Source organism: Ahaetulla prasina, chromosome 8 (assembly GCF_028640845.1).
Source record: "Ahaetulla prasina isolate Xishuangbanna chromosome 8, ASM2864084v1, whole genome shotgun sequence".
Lineage (NCBI taxonomy): Eukaryota > Metazoa > Chordata > Lepidosauria > Squamata > Colubridae > Ahaetulla > Ahaetulla prasina.
Genome location: NC_080546.1, coordinates 25,737,446 through 25,759,318, shown reverse-complemented (window position 1 = coordinate 25,759,318; position 21,873 = coordinate 25,737,446). Strand labels below are relative to the sequence as shown.

Below are 21,873 nucleotides of genomic sequence, written 5' to 3'. Positions count from 1 at the left end.
AAATTAGCACTGACTTGATTTCAGTGGAGTTCTGCACAGTTCTTTCACAATCTCCGCTTATGCGAGAGGCTGGCTATATTTAGTATCTAAGGGTTTGTGATGTTTGTGTGAAGTTTTGCTAGAAAAAATATTGATTTATACTTGCATATTACGTGATTTCTATATCAAAATTGGCAAGTGTGCTTTGTCCAGAATCTACTGCAAAACTTTTAGAATAGTGGCAAAAATATGTAGATAGTTCACACTCTTATTAATGCTATCCAAATGGCCAAGTGAATATTGGAGTTGATACCAGTTAGTAGAATTGTTTTGAATCATAGGAAATTATAGGGATACTGCACATCAATGATTTCCTGATTTTTATATTCTCTTTAAAACTTGTAATCAAATAAATTGAGTAATCTCATTCAAAAAGCAAGACATAAAATTTGTCTTGCTTTTTGGAATGAATTACTCAATTTATCCTAAATTTTTGAATACAAATATTATGTATTAAGAAAGCTAAGTAGATTTTAGTTAATTTTTTTAAAAAATGCATTTATTAAAAATTTTAAAGAGAATATGGCTTTTTGACATGACCACTTGGTAAAACTTCCCTTCACATTATTCACATTTCCAGAAAGCCAAGTAGATTTTCTTCATTGGTAACCATTTCAAAATGATTTGGGGTATTACTGTTATTGACTTATATATTGTTTCTATTTTAGAAACTATTTTTTTTTCAGATTTCATTAGAATACATTAAATATTTACAAAAGTTAGTATAAATGATTATGTTCAGGAGTTACTGCAAAGAACTATATAAGATCAGATCAAACCTTTATTATAGTCAAAAGGCTAGCACAGAACTTCATAGTGTGTTATATTTTTATTGCTGGCTCTGGTTTTTCTGATATGTATGTATGTATGTATGTATATATATATGTAAAATATATATAATATTTTTAAAAAAATTAAACTTTTTAAAAAGCATTTTTTCCTTTTTCAGGTACAACAGAATATCTCGGGAATGGACTCAGAAGTATGCCATGTGATGCTACCTTAAGTCAGAATAACCTGCATTATAGCTGGAATAAACTTTAAATTACTGTTCTTTTTTGATTTTCTTATCCGGCTGCTCCCCTATCAGACCTCATCTTTTTTTTTTTTAATTTACCTCTATCCATTCATGCACATGCTCATCTGAGAAGACTTTAGCTCTTCCAGCTTTGGACAATAACTGCTTTTTAGAATTTGTAAAGTAGTTATACAAGAACAATTGCCCAAGATTCAGAATTCTTTAAATGGAGCATGTGTGTTGTGGCCAATGTCTTCACTCTAACTTGGTTATGAGATTGAAATCATTCCTCACTGCTCTAACAGTTCTTCTGAAGATATCACCCAAAGGGAGGGGAGATGGATGTTCAGTTTGCTCACATCACAGGAAATAGCATTGCTGTAGCATCATCCATCTTGTTTTAAAACCTTCCAGTGTTAGAGACTGAGGTTTCATGACATACTTGTGCTCATAACTGGTATGGCTGGAGAATTGGTACAGAACTTGTAGCATCATCAGAACAGAACACGTGATGTATCTTATGCATGTCAATAAAGGAATGACCAGTTCTTGTTCTACAGAGAATGGAGATTGGAAGTCCAACATCCCTTGTATTCCAAAATAGGGTCTCGGAACATTTTTGTAATTCTCATTTAAATTTTGTTAGGATGCTTGGAGCTATTAGTTAATCTATCTTCCACAGCAGTTTAATATAGCACTGAATAAATGATGCAAGTTGTCAATGGATGAATGATCAACTAATAGCTCTCCTAGTAATTGATTTTATTTTCTTCAATAAAGTTACATAAACCAATGAGTTAGCTGCCTGAATTAATCAGTATGGGAAACAAAGTCTTTTGTAAAAGCAAAGGTGGTTTTTGTATATACTTGTTGGGATTTGCCTCATTGTTTGACATCAAATAATGATGTGAAGTTAGAGTGAACCTTTTGCCATGTTCAGTTATAATACTTGGTCTGTGTTCAGGTTGACACATTGATCAGCTCTGGAATATGCAGAATTAATAAGCTAACCTAGTAGTGTAGACTTTAGTGAGCTACACAAGGTCCTGGGAACCAAGTTTTCAATTACAGACTTGGAATCCAGCTGATATATGTACAGGTGTATTGTGGAGACTTCACCAAATGCACCCAGCTTGCTAACTGAGAAGCATTTCTTCGCCTTGTATACTTGACAGCTGAAAGATCTTTTTGTGGGAGTAAAGAGGCAAAATTGCAAAATAAAGTACTGTTTTGATGTGGGAATTGTCATGAGGTTGTGTTGAAGTGACTTTTCAATGTGGGATGTTTGCTGTCCAAAGGATTATCATGCTACCACCTATATTAACAAACATTTTTGCTGCAAGGGTCACTATTTCAGGGTGATTAAAAATTAATAAAGTTATTGCTACAGTGTTTTCTGTTTTAAGAAGCACTGACTTGTGCCACTAATTCTTGTTTGATAATTATGGATTTTATCCTTCCTGCATCATAATTTTGTCTCTATCCAGGTCTACAGTTTAGTATTTACTAGTCCTGTGCTATGAGTGTGTGCTTCTGCCACTTCTACTTCCATCTTTAGCACTGTTGTGTGCATCCTAATGTTTTTTCCTCAGCATAATTTTGGAAATATCATTGTAAAATAAATGTAGACTATACATTTTATGAAAGGGGAACAGGTTTGGCCATGATTTGTTTCAACCTTTTTCTTTTTTTACATATATCACATTTTGGTGAATTAAGTTTTGTCAGTGTGGTACACCGAGTTCCACCCAAGTGCTTTGGATATATTACAATGTAAGTAAAAACAATTTTACAGGGTGAGAAAAGATTACTTGAAGAATCAGGGCCAACAATTAAAATAAGGCTCCTTTGTTAAGTTTGCAATAAACTCCTTAATTATAGGAAACGTGGCATTTTTACTAAAATGTTGCTACGGTAGCCTTCTTCAACTTGGTGCCCTTTAGATATGTTGAGATGATAGCTTCCAATGTATCTGGAAAGCCTATTTCTATTGCCTTCAGATGATGTAATTTACATTTTAATCTCATATACAAGCTGACTTCTAATATAACACTGATTGTTTATTATATAATCTGCACAACTTTGATAGAAAAACATTTCACAGTTCAACACTGATTGCTTGCTAGCTTAAACATAAGACTTGATTGTCATGTAGTTGTAATTACAGAAGAATCTTTGCCTTTCCTGAAGCATTTTAAATACTATGGCATGCTATATAAGCCTCTTTTCCCCTCTTCACATGCTTGACAAAATAACAAAACTCAAAGGTTGAATAAACAATATTAATAAATTACAGTTGGTTATTCTGCTGTATAGTCATACTCCTAAAGAACAGGGACGTGCGTGGATTAGATTTTCTGTATAAATGCCTGTTTCAGAACTCACTGCTTTCCTACACTCAGTTTACAATTCCAAGACCTTTGTACTGTTTAACCTTTATGTTTGGAAAAGTTTCAACAATTTACATAGCTTTGGAAAAGAATTGATTTGGCTATATTTGATTCTATTCTATCGGAGTGTTTAATAAATATAAAGAGTGTCATGACATCTACTTTTCATCATTGACCAATGCTTGGAGGATGGCCAAATAAGACTGCTATCCCCAGATAATTTTGTCTCCCAGTGCAGTAGTGATCTCAGGTATGTTGAGGAGGTCATGTAGATGTAGTTCTTTCTGCAATACATCAAATAAGGTATCTGGCTTTTTGGCATGGTCCTCATCGGTCTTGGAATCATGTTATAGTCATAGTGTATATGCCAACCAGGCAAGCAAAATAGAATTCCACTTTGCAGGGCAAATACAGATAATCCTCATTTGGCAACCACAATTGGCACTGGCAACTTGGCCATTAAGCAAAGCAATCATCAAATGAATACAGTGTGCTTATATCTTCAAGATCCCTGAATACCAAAGTTTTCTTTGCTTTACATAGGTGGTCACAGGGATTGGTCATAAAGTTACTGTTTCATTATAGTCATAACAAAACAAGGTAGTTACTAAACAAGAACTGATATTTTATTTTTTTCTAGATGCTATGAGCTGAAAATAGATTGAATCTTGGTATTGAACCCTTTTTCTCAAAATCTGATGTTGGAATACAGTTGGTTTCTTATGATCTTAACGCTCATACACGCACACCAGGCGTTATTAGCAGTAATAATACATTGGATTTTTAACTAACTTCATCCTCTTATTTAAGATACGGTCTTAATTCAACTCAAGCATTTCTTGCTCTCCTATTTCCTAGAAATAACTTGGCTGAGTCAACTTTCTTTTTATAGATGAGGCTAAATTATTTTCAGGGCCATGTTACATGCTTAAGTAGTTTTCAGTAACTAAAAGAGAACGGCCTTTCTGTTTACAATATAATACAGTACTGGTTTGACTAGCTTTAAATTTAACTCTAGTATTGTAGTTTTATTGACTAACCTGTTAAGTGGCTTCAGAGCATTTTGTAGTGGTTGATCACTATTTTTGTCATTAGTCCTGAACTGTATGTCTGTAGCACTCCTGCAACTGTTCAGGTTTTTCTACTGATCAGATAAGTTGCCTTGCTGTGAAGAAACTGGTGCAGAGTTTTTGTTACATCCTTAGGCTATTTAGTTAATGCTGGAGTACTGAAAATTGCAGGTTTATGATAAAAGTGACTACTGACCATGCCATTAGGCCTATAAACCATCTATAAATCTTAGGGCAGGTCTAAACTTTTGAGAGGAGACTGGATACAAAATGCATCTTGAAGTTGTTCTTGATTTTCCCAAGTTGAAGCATGACTGTTAGAATATTAATATAATGTGGATGTTCTGAAGGCAACTTCCACACATGATTTGCCTTTCATTAAATGTCCACGTTGATTTTTTGGAATAATCAGACTTGTTAAATCTGGATAACTGCACCTGAGAAACTGAAAAGTACTCACTCCAAATTGGGTGTTGCTAAATCAGAGCTGCCAGCAGCCTTGGCTACTGTGGTCTGTAGGAAGGGATGTTGGCATTTGTATAGCTGACTTCAAGTATCCTACTGCTGTTCTGTGTAACTGCGCCAGGCAAGGAAGTTGCTAAATATAATCAAGATAGAACCGAATTTAAGAATTCTTGGATCAGTCCTTTCATCCATGGAATTAAACTTTAAGCTTGTTATAGAGCCTCAGGTGGAAGGGACAATGGTATTTTAGCCTAATTAGAGTTAGAAAAATATTTCTTTGAAGTGTAAAATTAAACTTGATTTTTTTTTTCAAATTAATTATGCTTTCAACAGTTGTTTTTTTAAAAATACCACTCTAATACTGCACACTGATATGGCTAAAGAACTTTAAGCCTGGCGGACTTCAACTCCCAGATTTTCCCAGCCAGCAAAGCTGGCTGGGTAATTCTGGGAGTTGAAGTCCGCCAGGCTTAAAGTTGCTAAGGTTGGAGACCCTTGCTCAAAAACCCAACGTGGCACAAGTCAGGATGGTTTGATAGATCTCTTTTCCCAAGAATAGCCATCCCACTCATTCTAATTGGGTGGGTAAGCTTGGGGTTCCTCCCTTGAAGTGTTACCAGGTGGGACCCAGAAGGGATGCCATTTAGATAACAGTGCCTGCCTTTTGGAATAATTCCACATGTCCAATGCTTCATTGGTTATGACCCTGCCAGCCTTAGAAAAAATTTGCAATCTCCCCCCCAGCCTTGAGATTTGTCTGGGGTGATCAATGTCCCCACAGAATGTGTGAATATAACCTAGTTTGCCTATTATTCGTTCTCTCTCTCTAAATATGAAGGCCAAAGGGAAAACAATATTATAATGTGTGGCTATTATTTTTTGCTGGCTGTGGAAATTACACAAATGGTTCAAAAATGATGCATGTTTTGACCTAGGCATCTGCTAGAACCATTTCTGGTTGACTGAAACAGATTTGGGAGATTTACTCAGAAAATTAAAAAGCTATACTGCTGTAAACAACATTTTCACCCAGGGCTCTTCAAATTTATGGAAAAAAGCATTTGGACCATGTACTTTTCAATCAAGTTGTGACAAGAAGATAAATAGATGTGGTCAATCTGAATTGGGTTACTTTTCCCAATTATATAGAGTGTACCAAAAGATAGGCTTCAATAGACAATTTACATTAATTGCATTAAATGTTCCAGTTGGTGATTTTCTTCTCAACACTTATTTTCTTGACACATGTCCTTGGAATATAGTACTGTAAAAGAGACATGTACTTAATGGTTTTTTTGTTAGTTTTGGTTTGGTCCATTCTAATCAAGGACAATATTAGCTGGCCTTCTGTGTGTTTATAAAAGTTCTCTGACAGCAGTACAGTAAGCAATGGGTGTAGCCTGGCAGGGCAGTCACATCCAATTACATGCGTATATAGGACGTTTTGAAATTTTCTATCCTGAGTACTTCACCAATTTTACAAATAAAAAGTATTAGATAATTGGGACACTAATAATTAGGATTGCAACACAAAAATAAACGAAGTTTGTGCTGAGAAAAAAATGAAAAACTACCAAGATAATCATGCTATAAATCTAGAGACATTTTTTGTCCTGCAGATTTTAATCTTTCACTTCTTCATAAAAAACCCTTTTTCAAGAACAGCCCAAGTCCCTGTTTTAATAGCCACAAATTCTATAACTAGTTGTGTTAGCTTTGTTTTTCCCATTAAAAGCACTACAAAGTGTTGGTATGTGCTCTTTTGGTGCTTTTTTCTAGATTATTGCCATTGAAATTAAATGGAAAATAAAACTTTGATAATTATTGGCTTTAAAGATTATGGAAGGATCATACAGGTTTTAATTGGAACTCTGAAGCATGAAAACACAATTCTGATTTTATACAAAAAAACAGTCCATCAAAGCAGCTTCTTAAAATTTCAGGAATGTTGTAGTTGCAGGAATAAATTTCAAACTATTTAAGATGATGTTATTTCATACATGTATGAAGACTGACAGATAAAACAGTATAAGTTTACTAAACATGACATTCTGTAATGGTATTTCAGATCATTTTACAATATAAATATATATGAGAGAAACTTTTTATTAAATAAAACCCAATCATCTTAAGAGTTATAAAAATTAAAGTTTGTAAAACAGTCCTGGGCTATAAGTCATTTAAAAGACCTCTATAAATACAAATGTACCGAGCACCAAACAGATAGCAATAGCATTTAGACTTATATACCGCTTTACAGTGCTTTACAGCCCCCTCTAAGCGGTTACAGAATCAGCATATTGCCCCCAACAATCTGGGTCCTCATTTTACCCACCTCGGAAGGATGGAAGGCTGAGTCAACCTTGAGCCTGGTGGGATTTGAACTGCCAAATTGCAGGCAGCCGGCAGGCAGCAGAAGTAGCCTGTAGTACTGCACTCTAACCATTCTGCCACTGAGGCTCATCATAAGGTTACTTACATACTAAGTAATGACTCTAGAATTTCTGCATAACAAGCACTATTACCAAAAAGTCTCTTTGATAGCTATTTCCTATCCAAATGGCTAAGAGCGCTCAATGAAGATCTTGAAAGTTCAATCGTATAGATTAGTCAGAAAAAATAGGGTATGTTTGTGGTCATGTTCCACCTTGGTAAATTTGCTGTCTGGTCAGAGTGTTTTAACGAATGAGTGTTAAAAGTTTCTTTGTCTTCATCGTGCAAGAAGAGTTGAGATGTTTTTTTCTGTATTTCAGATAATTTCTTGGAAAAAAAAACATTTGAGTAGATATGCTTAAGAGAATAAAGTGCTTCCCACACTGCGCATAACTTTAATCATGATTTGCTAAATCATGATTAGCTACAGTGGCTGAACCAACAATCACTAAACTACAGGTATAGAGGCTGGATTAATACACCATGCCTATTAGTGTATTAGCATAATGTCAATATGCAGCTTAAGATGTCTACATTTAGAGAACTGTTATCCTCCAACATTTGTGGAGGGATACCTAATTATGGGGATACCGGGCTTTGAACAAGCTACTGTATCGTGCCACCAATTCAGCCAAACCCAGATTATTTGCAGTTGCATTTCCTTGGAGTCCTTGTCTTAAGAAACTACTGGTATACAAAGACAAGTTGGGTGAAACAGAATGTGCTCTGTCATAATAGAATGAATATTATTAGGAATCTGATAATTGCTAAAACTCATATCTATGGTTCTGCTATGATTTCACTAAAACTCTCAACATTTGAATTGCTACTGTGTTGAATGGGCATGTTTTCAGCAGCTTGCTTTATCTCACATTTTGAACTGAACAAGTTTGGCGCTGTTCGCCTATTGCAAATGGTGAAGAGAGTTGGATGGACCCTTAACGTGGATAAGTAAGTCCACATAAACAGGTTACCTTAATTTTCACTTTACATGTTTACCGATAAAAGACAAGAAGCAAGCAGAAGCTTAAAGTGCCTTAAAGGAAAATGCAGACTTTGCTGCTTTTCATATAATTTTGGGGAGGGGTGAGTATTTGCAAAAAATGATGTATTCTAATGTCCAACAGACATGATTTCAGTTGGAAGCTTTTGAGCACAAGCTACCTAGTATTAGATATAAAAACCTGTTGCATGTTTTCATGGCCTCTAATTTGTCTATATTGATATAAATAAGTGACGTCAGTGTTTCTTTTTCTCTATAAATTAATGCAACAAAAATGTAAAATACAACAGCAAAATTAGCTTGTTAGAAGTACAGAAACAAAAGCTAGTAGGATAGTCTTTTGACTGGCAGGTAAAATATTAAATAAATGTAATGGAGTATGATTTAAAGCCTATTCAATGCTTCCAGTTAAAAATGAGTAATTGTTAGAAATAAAGAATGAACAGGGCAAAGTACCATGCAGTCCATGTTGTTTACCCCTAAACAGCCATGTGTTTCCTGGGATGATAACAGTACTAATGTTTTCAGAACTAATATTTGGTAATACTTCATCTCTGAACTCTGAGATTTCATGTATAGTAATCTAACCATTGAATTCCTATATTCTTTATATTTGTTGAATCCCAAATTGTCTAACCATCATCAAGCTCTTTTCTGGTCAATTAACAACGTATTTTCTTTTGGGAAGTATTTCCTGAATCAGATACCCATTTTTTTCCCCAAGGACTTTCTACTAGAATCTTAGCGTACAACCTTCACCAGCAAGACACTCAGTGCAATTGCAGCTACCAGCAGCATAAAAAGTCATAAATGTGAATTTTGTTAAGTTGGAAGACTTTGGGGGAGAGCCGCTGACTGCAGCAGAATGAAGAGCTGGCGAGTTGACAAGCTGTAATAATTCTCTGGACAAAGAGAGGATCTGAGATTGCCCACAAATGCTCCTTACAGTTGTTCCTTTGGGAGACAAGGGAATAGATATCTTGATGTACTTACAGCTAGCGCCTTTAAAGACATTTGAGTTTGCTACTTCTTTTTCTAATCACATTCAGAAATGGCTTGTTAACTGCTCTTCAGTTATTGGAGAACTATGGACTGACAAGTTTGACAGCTCCAGATCATTTTCTTTCAATCCTTAGCCAAAAAAGATTTAAATACAAGTTTAAGGATTCAAAAAAACCTGGAATTAGAAGCAGAAACGTGATTAAAACTGATTTTAAAAAGCCACAAATTGTACCAAGAGTCCAGATAAATTTGAAATAAGATTCTGGAATTACAAGAATTCTTCCATAGGAAATACTTTGCTTTTGCTTTTTTTTAAGTAACATGATGGGATGGTTCTTTGAAGCTTGGATACTTGTGGGAACCAGAAGGTACTAAATATTACAATTAAAGGAGAAGGACATATTGGAGAATAGAGCAAAATATTTTAACGTTTGACATATTGATGGATATTTTTGAACAATTAACCAGAAGTTAAAGAATGTTTGCCTCTATAAATAAACTTTATTTATGGAAGAAGAACAAGTTTTGCCAGATGACTGAAAGGATTTAAAAAGGATAAGCTACAAGAATCATATGGATACTACACTGAGCATACAAAAACAAAGCAGCAGTCGATGTCTTAATAATTAAAAGGGATGTACAAATAACAAACCAAGAGAGTGACCTGAAAATTTTCTCTAAATTGGATATACAAAAAAGCTTGTTAAAGCTTTGAAGAATTTTGTGTGAAGGGCAAAGAAAAAATCAACTTTTAGGACATTATTTGAAGGGGCTGAAGATCAAGATTGTTGAAGGTGTTCTTTTCTGTAGCTTTATTTTTATTGTTCTTATTGTTCTTTGTATTAGTTTTAAACTGTTTCAACTCCTACCCTCAAAACGACGCTATAGAGCACTGCACACCAGAACAACTAGACACAAGAACAGTTTTTTCCCGAAGGCCATCACTCTGCTAAACAAATAATTCCATCAACACTGTCAAACTATTTACTAAATCTGAACTACTATTAATCTTCTCATAGTTCCCATCACCAATCTCTTTCCATTTATGACTGTATGACTATAACTTGTTGCTGGCAATCCTTATGATTTATATTGATATATTGACCATCAATTGTGTTGTAAATGTTGTACCTTGATGAACGTATCTTTTTTTTTTTTTATGTACACTGAGAGCATATGCACCAAGACAAATTCCTTGTGTGTCCAATCACACTTGGCCAATAAAAATTCTATTCTATTCTATTCTAATTTTTAATAAAATTACTATTTAAAAGAATTCATTAAATTGCTGTTCCAGTATGCCTAATTATGGAATCTGGATAACAAATATATGATCTATGTATTTTGGAAGTTCAGCAAACTAGATATCTTAATAAGTTATTTTGTGCTTTTGCAGTGAAACTAGGTTACTATAAAATTAAATTAAATTTCATCTTCTTGTTGAAACAGTAATTTAAATTACTGAAAATGTATTTTAAAAGCTAATCAATCTATTATGGAATCAATCGGATGGTACTCTCTTAAATAACATTAGATATTAAGGGGCAGAAAGAAGTCGGTGAAGTTTGAAAAAAAATAACTCACTTATGACCTGTAGGTCATTATGACATTTTAAAAATGTATTAACTAAGACAGGGATGTCAAACTTGATTTCATTAAGGCCTGCATCAGGGTTGTGTTTGACCTCGGGGGGGCCATGATGGGCGTGGGCAGGGTTGGTATGGGGAGCTTTACGTCGCTCATGTTGGGGGCGCCTGTGGTGGCCTGAGCGCTCTGTCAACGAAAGCGGGCTCCAGAGCTTCATTTTCAGATATGACAGCTCCTACAACTCTCTGCCAGTGAAACCAGAGCTCCGTTTTTGCTGCCAGAGGCACTGCAGGCCAGTCCTTCACTAGTTCCAGGGTGGGCCCATGGGCCAGATCTAAGCACCCCCCAAGCTGGATCTGGCCCCCCCGGGCCTTGAATTTGACATCCCTGAGCTAAGAGGTATAAGTGATCAATGTTTTTTTTCCTGTACTAGATTATCAAATTTGGTCATCTTAATTTGCCATTTCTCTTCTGTGCGGGAGGCAGAACTGGATCTAGTTTTATGAATTGCATCTGGTCTTTCCATCATGGGCAGATTCCATGATATCAGGGGATGGTCTTACATAAACAGAGTAGCAGCATTCTTAATTTATGTGTAAAATAAAGAACAAGTTTTCTCAATCAGCCCAGATTGGCCCCTGTTTTACACTATCCTAGTACAGGAAAACAATGGGATGTTTTATTTTGACGTTTTGCTATCCTGTGATTGGCATTTTTTTTTAAAAATCCAGTTATGCCCTCCTTGATGTAACTACGCTGTTCAACATAGCAATAGGCTACCATAATTATTTTTTTTAAAAAATATGCCTGACTGCTCAAAGTTTCTATGCCTCTACAGTTAGCTAGTTCTCGTTCTCCTTCTTTCTCTCTCTCCCCGTTACAGATGATACCCAAAACCTTATGCCCTACATCAGTGATGGTGAACCTTTTGGGCTTGGCATGTCAAAAATTCATGACTCTGCTGGTCCATGACCCATGTAGGCCACCCTAAATAGTGGCATTCAGCAGCACCAAGCCTGGGCCCTTGTCTTCAGTCTTCAGGCAGCCACTACTGCCACTTAAAAAGGTTGCCTCCCATCATTTCCTAAGGCGTGACTGCCCCCAAAGCCCAGCTGCTCCCCAAATTTGCCACACACTGCTAGTTTTCTTTCAGTTGACAGCAGGGGTGAAATGCTACCGGTTCGGATCAGTTCAGCCAAACCGGTAGCGATGGTGGCAGGTGGTTCGGAGAACTGGTAGCAATGGCGGCGCAAGGCTCCGCCCACTGGTCCAGTCATCATTACTTTCTGGTTTTAACCAGGAAGTAACCTGTTTTTTACCCTCTGTGCATACTCAGAAGGATTTGCGCATGCGCAGAGGGTTCACGCACGCACATGACGCACGCACTTCTGAAGCAATAGGGAAGGTAAGTAGATTTCACTCCTGGTTGACAGGCCTCTGTGGCCTACTTGAGGCTGCTTCAGGTCACACAAGGCCTTCATTCTTGAAGTAGCTTTGAAGGATGCTCTTTTGCAGCCTCTGCAACTTCCAAAAATTGTATAAAAGCACTTCCCATTCTTGGGTGATTTTCAGAGACTCTGGAGCATGTACATGCACAACTCTGTGTAATTTCCATACTTCTGAAAATAGTTTTTGGCGTTTGGGAACACTAGCATGTCCCCTAAAATGTGACATGTCACCTTTGATGCATGTTTCTCATCATCACTATCCTAGAAAATCTGAATATTTAACATACCGTAAGAATTTCTTGTTTTTTCTTGGAACTGAGTGACATATCACTCCTTCTGGAAATAAGATATAATTGTGGGATTGCCTATGTTCTCTGTTCAACTAAATAAACATATTTTAGACGTTCAGATTTTAATCTAATCTAATACATGCTATAAAACCAGAAGACATGGGCTATGCAGTTATATTTCCAACCCTTTCAAAGTTGTAAACATGGAAGTAAGTACATATAAGGTTATTTTTTTAAAAAAAGAAAATAATTTTGAATCACAAAAAACAGCTAGAATAGAATAGAATAGGAGTTAGAAGGGACCTTGGAGGTCTTCTAGTCCAGCCCCCTGCTTAGGCAGGAAACCCTACACCACTTCAGACAAATGGTTATCTAACATCTTAAAAACTTCCAGTGTTGGATCATTCACAACTTCTGCAGGCAAGTTGTTCCACTGATTAATTGTTCTGTCAGAAAATTTCTTCTTAGTTCTAAGTTGCTTCTCTCCTTGATTAGTTTCTACCCATTGCTTCTTGTCCTGCCCTCAAGTGCTTTGGAGAATAGCTTGACTCCCTCTTCTTTATGGCAGCCCCTGAGATATTGGAACACTGCTATCTTGTCTCCCTTAGTCCTTCTTTTCATTAAACTAGACATACCCGGTTCCTGCAACCATTCATTTGTTTTAGCCTCCAGTCCAGTCCCCTAATCATCTTTGTTGCTCTTCTCTGCGGTCTTTCTAGAGTCTCAACATATTTTTTACATCGTGACAACCAAAACTGAATGCAGTATTCCAAGTGTGGCCTTACCAAGGCATTATAAAGTGGTATTAACACTTCACGTGATCTTGATTCTATCCCTCTGTTTATGCAGCCTAGAACTGTGTTGGCTTTTTTGGCGGCGGCTGCACACTGCTGGCTCATATTTAAATGGTTGTCCCCTAGATTAACTAGATTAATCAGAATCAGAATCAGGAAAACCATCTAAGGTCCAGGCTGAATCCTTGAGCCTATGGTTTTGGCTTGTTTAAAAAATAGCAGTCTTAAAATACCTGAAAAGATATTATCTAACTGAAAAAGTTAGAGACGATGTATTCTATGCAGGACATGGAAAAATGAATCAGAGTTTCAAGAATGTAGAGTCTGGTTAAATGTTATTAAAACAAAGCTTAACAGTACAGTCAGTTGCAGATGACTCAGCTGGAAAAGGGCTCTTTTTCACAGTGTATTTTCAGGCAAAGGCTAGATAACCATCTCTGATTTTGAATCATTTGAGCTGGACCCAGGGACCTAAATGGTATCTTTCAACTTCATAATTCTATAGATTAGAGGCATAGTAAAAAAATGGAGCTTGCAAAGCAGATAAATGCATTAGGTAGGTCTGCCTTTGACATAAGAGATTCTCTTGTGAACAATATCTGTTCAGATACTGGTATCTGAGAAATTATAGCAAACACGAAATAGAAAAAGAGGTACACTTCTCCAGTTGCTAATACAACTGATTGCATCTTCACCCATGGCCATGTTAGCTGGCGCTGCTGAGAGTTATAGTTTAGTAACATTTGAAGGACTGTGGGTTATTGTTTTTTTGTTTCTGTTCTGTGCATTTCTAGCTGGAAAACAGACATATGTCCAGCTCCAGGTGGACATTATCCAAGAATTTATAAATACAGAATAGAAGATCTGGCAAAAATGTGTAACATGCCTCTAGGAATGAACGTCATGCTAGAAGAAAATAGTCAATGAAATATTATACTCTCAAAACAGGAATTTAGGAAGTTTATTTATTTCTGTCCCTGCCTTTCTTATACAAATAACTCAAGGCGGTAAACATGTCCAACACACCTTCCTTCTCCTATTTTCCTTGCAACAACAATCTGAAGTGAATTGGATTGAGAAAGAATGACTGGCCCAAAGCCACCCAACTGCTTTCATGGCAAATAAAGCTCTACCAAAGATAATTGATAGGCAAAGCTCTCTCCTGTACCCTGGCTTGAAATGCAACTGGAATGGCTTCAGGTAATCTATCTCCTCCCAGATCTGGTGTGACCACTGTTTAAGGTGTTGGAAGAAATATCCTTCTGAGTTCAGTTCCAAGTGGGGAAAAAGACACTGGAAACATGGAGACTGCTTGGAAAGATAGTTTAATGGTGGACAGGATCACATGGTTTGAGTTCCTGAACAGAAAAGGGATGAGATGCTGAGGGTGCCTTGGTTTTATGCCCTCTCTGAGCTTTGAACTTCCTGGGGCACAGGAAGAGTACCCTGATTGGTCGTCAGACTCCCAGGGGGTGGGGGGGTCTTAGTTAGCCTTGCTGGCTGATGTAATCTTCCCAGGTGCCATGTGGTGAGTTCCTGTTGCTAGATGGGTCCTATTGTGTTGCAGATGATGGTCTATTGACAAAGGTGTGGGGTGGGGGAGGCAGGAAGGTGAGAGCTGCTTTGTCTTTAAAACATATTTCTCCATTTCTCATCCAGGGTAATATATTATGCCTTTTTAATATCTCCCAAAATATCGCATTCTTCTAGGAGAGGGGTGGGTGCTAACTTCCTACAAAGGATAAAAAAAAAAAAGCCTGGCATTTCCCCCAGATCTTCTTCTCCCTTCCCCGAGCACTGCTCCGAGACATGCATACTGGAGACGATTTCCCGACCTCACCAAATGCAAACTTGACGCGAAGGGGTGGGGAGTGGGGAGAGAAGCCGATTTCAAAAACCGAGTCACTTTGCCGAACCGCAAGAGGGAACTTGGAAGGGGCATGTCCGGAAAAGAAGTTTCCAAAGTGCGGGGCCGCGGGAAAAGAACAGCACCGGCGCCATTTTTGCCATTCTTAAGAGAGGCGGTGCCACCCTCTTGAATCATCACCAACATCTAGAGGGGATCACTGGCCACCCACTTGAATAACAGAATAACAGAGTTGGAAGGGACCTTGTAGGTCATCTAGTCCAACCCCCCCTCAGCAGGAGACCCTACACCATTTCTGACAGATGGCAGTCCAGTCTCTTCTTGAAAGCTTCCAGTAATGAAGCTCCCACAACTTCTGAAAGCAAACTGTTCCATTGGTTGATTGCTCTCACTGTCAGAAAATTTCTCCTTATTTCTAAGTTGAATCTCTCCTTGACCAAAGGTGCTTTTTCAGGAGGCAACTGAACTTTCTTGCCTCCCCCCCACTGCCTGAAGACATTTCGCTTCTCATCCAAGAAGCTTCTTCAACTCTGACAGGACCTTGGGGAATGTAAGGATTCTCCTTGACCAGTTTCCATCCATTATTCCTTGCCTGGCCTGAGGGTGCTTTGAAAAATAGCTTGCTTGGTCCCTTCCTCTCCTGTGACAGCCCCTCAAATATTGGGACCCTGCTATCATGTCACCCCGGGGCCTTCCCTTCGCTAGACTAGCCAGGCCCACGCCTTGGTTCGGCTTCTCTCCCCAACTTGCCGACGCATGAAGCGAAAGCGCCCTGCCTCGCTTTCCAGCGCTTGGAGGCGTGGAAGATGCGCGCAGGCGTATTTCTTCCTCTGCGCGGAGGCCAAAGGAACACGGGAGTTTTCGCTTTTCCGGGGAAACTCGGTTGACGTTGCTCCGGGGAGATTCTCTTGCCCGCTGCGTTCCCATCGGTCTGCCCCCCCCCCTCGCCCGCCTCTTCTGCCAGCAGCCTCTGCCTGTTGGCAGAGTCGAGGATGGAGAGCGGCCACCTCCTGCTTGTGCTGGCGCTTCTGATCGCCGTGTGCGGGAGCGGTTCCCCGCTCGGTTCCACTTCGCCGAGCCGCGCAGGAGCAGCTGTGCACAGCCTGCGGGGCAGCTGGCGGGTGAACAACGCGAACGGCTCGCTGGCTCTGAAAGGCGAGGTCCCGGGCTGCGTGCACACCGCCTTGTTCCGAGAGGGTCTCATCCAGGTATTGTGACGGCGGTCCGGCTTTGCGCTCGTTGGAAAAGCAGGTGGCTGGCAGGACGTGTGTCGCGAGTCCAGATTGTGGTGTGTGTGTGTTAATTGTGATTCACTGTATCCTGTTAGTAGACAGTAGTAGACAATTGAGAATAGAATAGAATAGAATAGAATAGAATAGAATAAAATAGAATAGAATAGAATAGAATAGAATAGAATAGAATAGAATAGAATAGAATAGAATTTATTGGCCAAGTGTGATTGGACACACAAGGAATTTGTCTACTATTCAGAGTGGCAAATTCGGGCTGAATGGTCCCTTGAGGGGGTGCTCTTGGATTTGGCAGGGATGATATAAGGCTCCTGCCTCCAGCAGGGGTTTGGACTAGACCGCTGGACAGGGGTTTCCAACCTTGGCAACTTTAAGGCTTGTGGACTTCAACTCCAGAATTGCCAACTCTGGGAGTTTGAAGTCCACAAGCCTTAAAGTTGCCAAGGTTGGAGACCCCTGTGCTCGCTAGAAGATCTCCCAAGTCCCTCCCAGCTATGTGATTCAGAAGTTGCCAAATGAAAACTATTTCAACTACTGTACCAAAAACCACAAAGAAAGTCTTTCTCAGTGCTGAGTGAGGCTTCTGTGAGCCCAAGCCAATGTTCTGGTGCTTAGATGGATCAAGAACATGTACTAAAGCAGGGGTCCCCAACCTTGGCAACTTTAAACCTGGCGGACTTCAACTCCCAGAATTCCCCAGCCAGCAAAGCTGGCTGGGGACTTCTGGGAGTTGAAGTCCTCCAGGCTTAAAGTTGCCAAGGTTGGAGACCCCTGTAATAAAGTATCCTGGAGCTTTGTGTTTGCTTGTTTCATTGGTGGCTAAGTTGCTCCAGTGATGTGCTCATCTCTGCAGGCATTGTGTGTTTTAGGTTTGATGGGATTTTCAGGAAGCTCTGGTGTGGCTTTCCACCACCAGCCACTACATTAATTTCTTCCCATGCAGGATTAATTGGTTTTTGTGTGTAGGTGCATGACTTCTGTCTGTCATAACATATATCTTAGGCCTAAATGGGGCTGTGTCTTTCCACCAGTTAATATTGAGCTGTTTAACCTTCAAGAAAGGGGCATAGTCACACATAACACTAAGTCAATGATAACCAATCTTTTCCTTGGGGCATGTTTTTTATTTCCTTTAATGACAAATCTAAAAGACCTCTAATCATCAAGCCCAATTTCATTGTCTACTTTTGTTCTGAAGCCTGCAGTTCTGATTTTGAATTTGCTTCAGGGGAGACCGGTATAGAATTGCAGTCTATATTTATTGCTTCATTTGAGCATAATGGTAGGGATTAGGATCCAAACACAAGCCGGGGATGTTAATAGGAAATAAACAAATGGATGCATTAAAAGTAATGCTTTTCCACAAATTCATTGGACAATTTCTGCTTGATGCATTGTGGTATCCTATTGTACAAATTATTAAACGTATGCTGGGATACTTTATTAGGCGCTGCTAAGCATTTCATGAAGGCTAGGAAGCTGTTCAAGGATAGTGGAATGAATGACTCACATTTCAAGGCTTACCTCGTAATGGAATAGTTCGGGATTTGAAGTCTATTTCTGAGAAAGGGTTAGGCAGCAATTTCATTGAGAGCTGGACACTTCTATTAAGTGCTCTCAGTAATTTCCATGTGAATATACGGCAGTGAGCATTTCTGCATTTTCTTTTGAGTCCCGAAACCAAACTGTGAGTGCTGAATTCTCTTTATTTGCATTGAAACCATGTTCTAAACCAGCTACTAGCTTTTTTTTTGCCAAGAAAAACCTCACAGTGACTGCCTAAGTGTATGAAGTATGTGCATAAATGTATATAAATTCATGCACATGGGTATCTAATTAATTCTACCACCGTCTGCTTGTGACTGAATTATTCAGATCATAGAAATTGTTTTACCACTCAAATTTCATTTGATGGTCTAAGATATGTAGTTGAACTTTAAGCGACTTCTTTCTTCCTATATCTAGCAAAGAAAAAAATATCACATAATCAACCTCAATTATTGTTCCCTTTTCTGCTGTAGGCAATTGATCATTTTTATTGGCCTTGTTTTGTTGCCATCATGAGCAATTCTGCATTTCTGAGACTTTACCAAAGCTGAATGTTAAATAGAACAGATAATTTCCCTACATGGTAGGTGGTCTACATTTAATGGTCTATGCCTGTGGCTACAAACTACACAGCATAAATACACTTATTTCTGTTTGTTGTCTTGAGTTGACATTGTAGTGCATTAGCAAGGCAAATTATCTGCTTGTAAAAAGATTGGAAATTACTTCTATAAATTACCCATATCTCCACAGTAGGTGGCTCATCTTTCTGATTACTCAACTAATGTTGGATTGTTGACTCTTCTGGTTATGCTGAGGCTTGCCAGTACAAGTTACAGCTGCTTCCTTCCTCATGATGTTACACAGATTGATACCTTCTGTGAATGTATAGTATCTGATCCTACCAAGAAGTCATTCTTTAAAAACAGTAACACTGAGCAGATTTCAAAGTTTGAAGGAGAAAAAGGCATTCATGTACTGTACAGTATCAAGTGTTGGTTTCTCTTAGATCAGGGGTCTCCAACTTTGGCAACTTTAAGCCTGGAGGACTTCAACTCCCAGAATTCCCCAGGAAAGCAAAGCTGGCTGAGTAATTCTGTGAGTTGAAGTCCTCCAGGCTTAAAGTTGCCAAGGTTGGAGACCCATGTCTTAGATCAAATGGGATTTGAGGGATAACACAACATGTATAAAACATTTTATAAAACTTATAAAATTATATTTTATAAAACTTATAAAACTTATAAAAGAGCTTATAAAACATTTGCTAGACCAATTCTTGAATACAGCTCACCTGTCTGGAACCCATACCACTTTCCGGACATTAATACAATTGAACGTGACCAGAAATATTTTACAAGAAGAGTTCTCCACTCCTCTGAATACAACAAAATACCTTATGCCACCAGACTTGAAATCTTGGGTTTAGAAAACTTAGAACTCCGCTGCCTTCGACAGGACCTATGTTTAACTCATAGAATCATCTATTGCAGTGTCCTTCCTGTGGAAGACTACTTCAGCTTCAATCACAACAATACAAGAGCAACCAATAGATTTAAACTTAATGTTAACCGCTTCAATCTTGATTGAAGAAAATATGACTTTTGTAACAGAGTTATTAATACTTGGAACACACTACCTGACTCTGTGGTCTCTTCTCAAAATCCCCAAAGCTTTAACCAAAAACTTTCTACTATTGACCTCACCCCATTCCTAAGAGGTCTATAAGGGGCGTGCATAAGAGCACAAGCGTGCCTACCGTTCCTGGCCTATTGTTTCCTTTTATTATATCCAATTAACATAGTTATTACATACTCATGCTTATATATATGCTTATATATTATATAGTTATTTTCATGCTTATGCTTATATATACTGTTGTGACAAAATAAATAAAAAAAAATTAAAAAATGTAGAAGATACAGGATTTTTAAGGAGTTGCTGATGAGAGTTACATGAACTCCCATGCATGCTCCAAATCAGTTTCTGCTTCAGATGTGGATCATTACACAAATTTAGTAAGTGTAATAACAAATCATTGGCCCTCCAAATCTTCTATCTTTGTAGTTAGGACATAGAATTGTCCCGTCTCCCCAATTTTTCTCCTCATTTGTCAGATTAACATACTACATCTATTAAGCATATGTGATATTTCTATTACCGCCAGTTCCCTGATGCTAATGTTTGCAACCTGATTGCATAAGTTGTTATGCCTACATTAGAACACATACTTGGAGACTTATTTGTTATATTGTTATTATCGGAGTTGGAGGCAGTCTGCTTGTTTTCTGTTTTCATCACATTTGCCAATATTTTGTAGGATCCCTACTATAGATTTAATGATCTGGCCTACAGATGGATCTCTTTGGATAATTGGACATATAGCAGAACATTCAAAGCTCCTTTTAATATCAGGTATGTGATAAAACTGAATTTAAGATTATTAAGGTTTAGACTGTACATTTCCATCCATTTATCCAGGAATAAACCCCCCTGAATACATCAGCACACATCTTTGAACAGGAGAATTACTGATCAAGGTACTGGTCTATGAGTCACCTAATTTATTTCACAGATTTGTTATAATGATAGAATTTGGGAGTGGGATTAGAATTGTAAAGAAGGAATGTAAATATAACAAATAAAATGACTCAAAATTCTGTTTTTTGTTATCTTTTCTGCAGCATGTGGCAAAAAGTGATATTGGTTTTTGAGGGAGTAGATACGGTAGCACAGGTTGTGGTCAATAACATAACTGTTGGAAAGACAGATAATATGTTCCAGACATATGTGAGTATCATTTTTGGGGATTGTGCTTCGTTAAAGTCACTGAAGAGAACAAAAATAAACACATCTCAAATTCAGGACAATTCAATTTATTCAACTATATACTTTAACTCAAAAAAGATAGTAACTCCCAATGCAGTGTATTATATATTTGTTGTTGTTGTTAGTTGCGAAGTCGTGTCCGACCCATTGCGACCCCATGGACAACGTTCCTACAGGCCTTCCTGTCCTCTATCATCCTCTGGAGTCCATTTAAACTCATGCCTACTGCTTCAGTGACTCCATCCAGTTACTTTGTTCTCTGTCGTCCCCCTTCTTCTTTTGCCCTCAATCTTTCCCAGCATTAGGCTGGGAAATAATATATTACAGTTGTCCTAAAAAGGTTTATGTGAATCAGGAAAGAATATATAGATTTGATGTGTTTTGCCTCTTCAAATCTCAATTTGAAATCTTGCTGGTGCTTTGCAGTGTGAGATCCTGCACTCTGATGTATGCAGGAAGTTCTTAACTTTCAAACTGTCACTTAACAACCATTTGAAATATGGACTTAAAAAAAAACTTATGTACTTTACAACCCAGATTCAAAGTTCCTTGCCCTGTACTCATGTGTTCAGATTTTGACCTGCATTTATAGCTGTTTGTAACATCCCACAGTCACGTGACATTGATTTGTGTCTTTTTTTTGCTGGAAACCAGCATTCCAGTTTTTACTTCCATTGCAAAATGGAAACCATTTTACTGGAAACCATTTTACTTCCATTGCAAAAAAATACACATTGCAGACAATGGGTTTACCTAACAACTACAGTATTCAAATTCTGACCACTTTTTTTTTTTGCTTAACAAACACTGCAAAAAAGGGTGCAGAATTGATTTGGTTATGCA

At 38.0% G+C, this 21,873-nt stretch overlaps 2 protein-coding genes across 5 annotated transcripts in view; both read left to right on the top strand.

Annotated features, from left to right (window-relative positions):
- The window catches only part of UBE2D3 (ubiquitin conjugating enzyme E2 D3), a 59,069-nt gene extending 56,770 nt beyond the window's left edge, over window positions 1-2,299 (top strand). For all 4 annotated transcript variants that reach the window (XM_058193611.1, XM_058193609.1, XM_058193608.1 and 1 more), the window contains one exon: window positions 989-2,299. Coding sequence is in view for 1 of the 4 variants with exons in the window: in XM_058193612.1 (XP_058049595.1) it covers window positions 989-1,034 (46 nt within the window). In the remaining 3 variants the exon portion in view is untranslated. The remainder of the gene's footprint in view (window positions 1-988) is intronic.
- A 13,931-nt stretch (window positions 2,300-16,230) lies between these two features.
- MANBA (mannosidase beta) overlaps window positions 16,231-21,873 on the top strand; it is a 59,830-nt gene continuing 54,187 nt past the window's right edge. Inside the window, exons 1-3 of the mRNA XM_058193120.1 lie at window positions 16,231-16,614; window positions 20,522-20,616; window positions 20,886-20,991. Of these exons, the coding sequence (XP_058049103.1) occupies window positions 16,399-16,614; window positions 20,522-20,616; window positions 20,886-20,991 (417 nt within the window). The 5' untranslated portion in view covers window positions 16,231-16,398. The remainder of the gene's footprint in view (window positions 16,615-20,521; window positions 20,617-20,885; window positions 20,992-21,873) is intronic.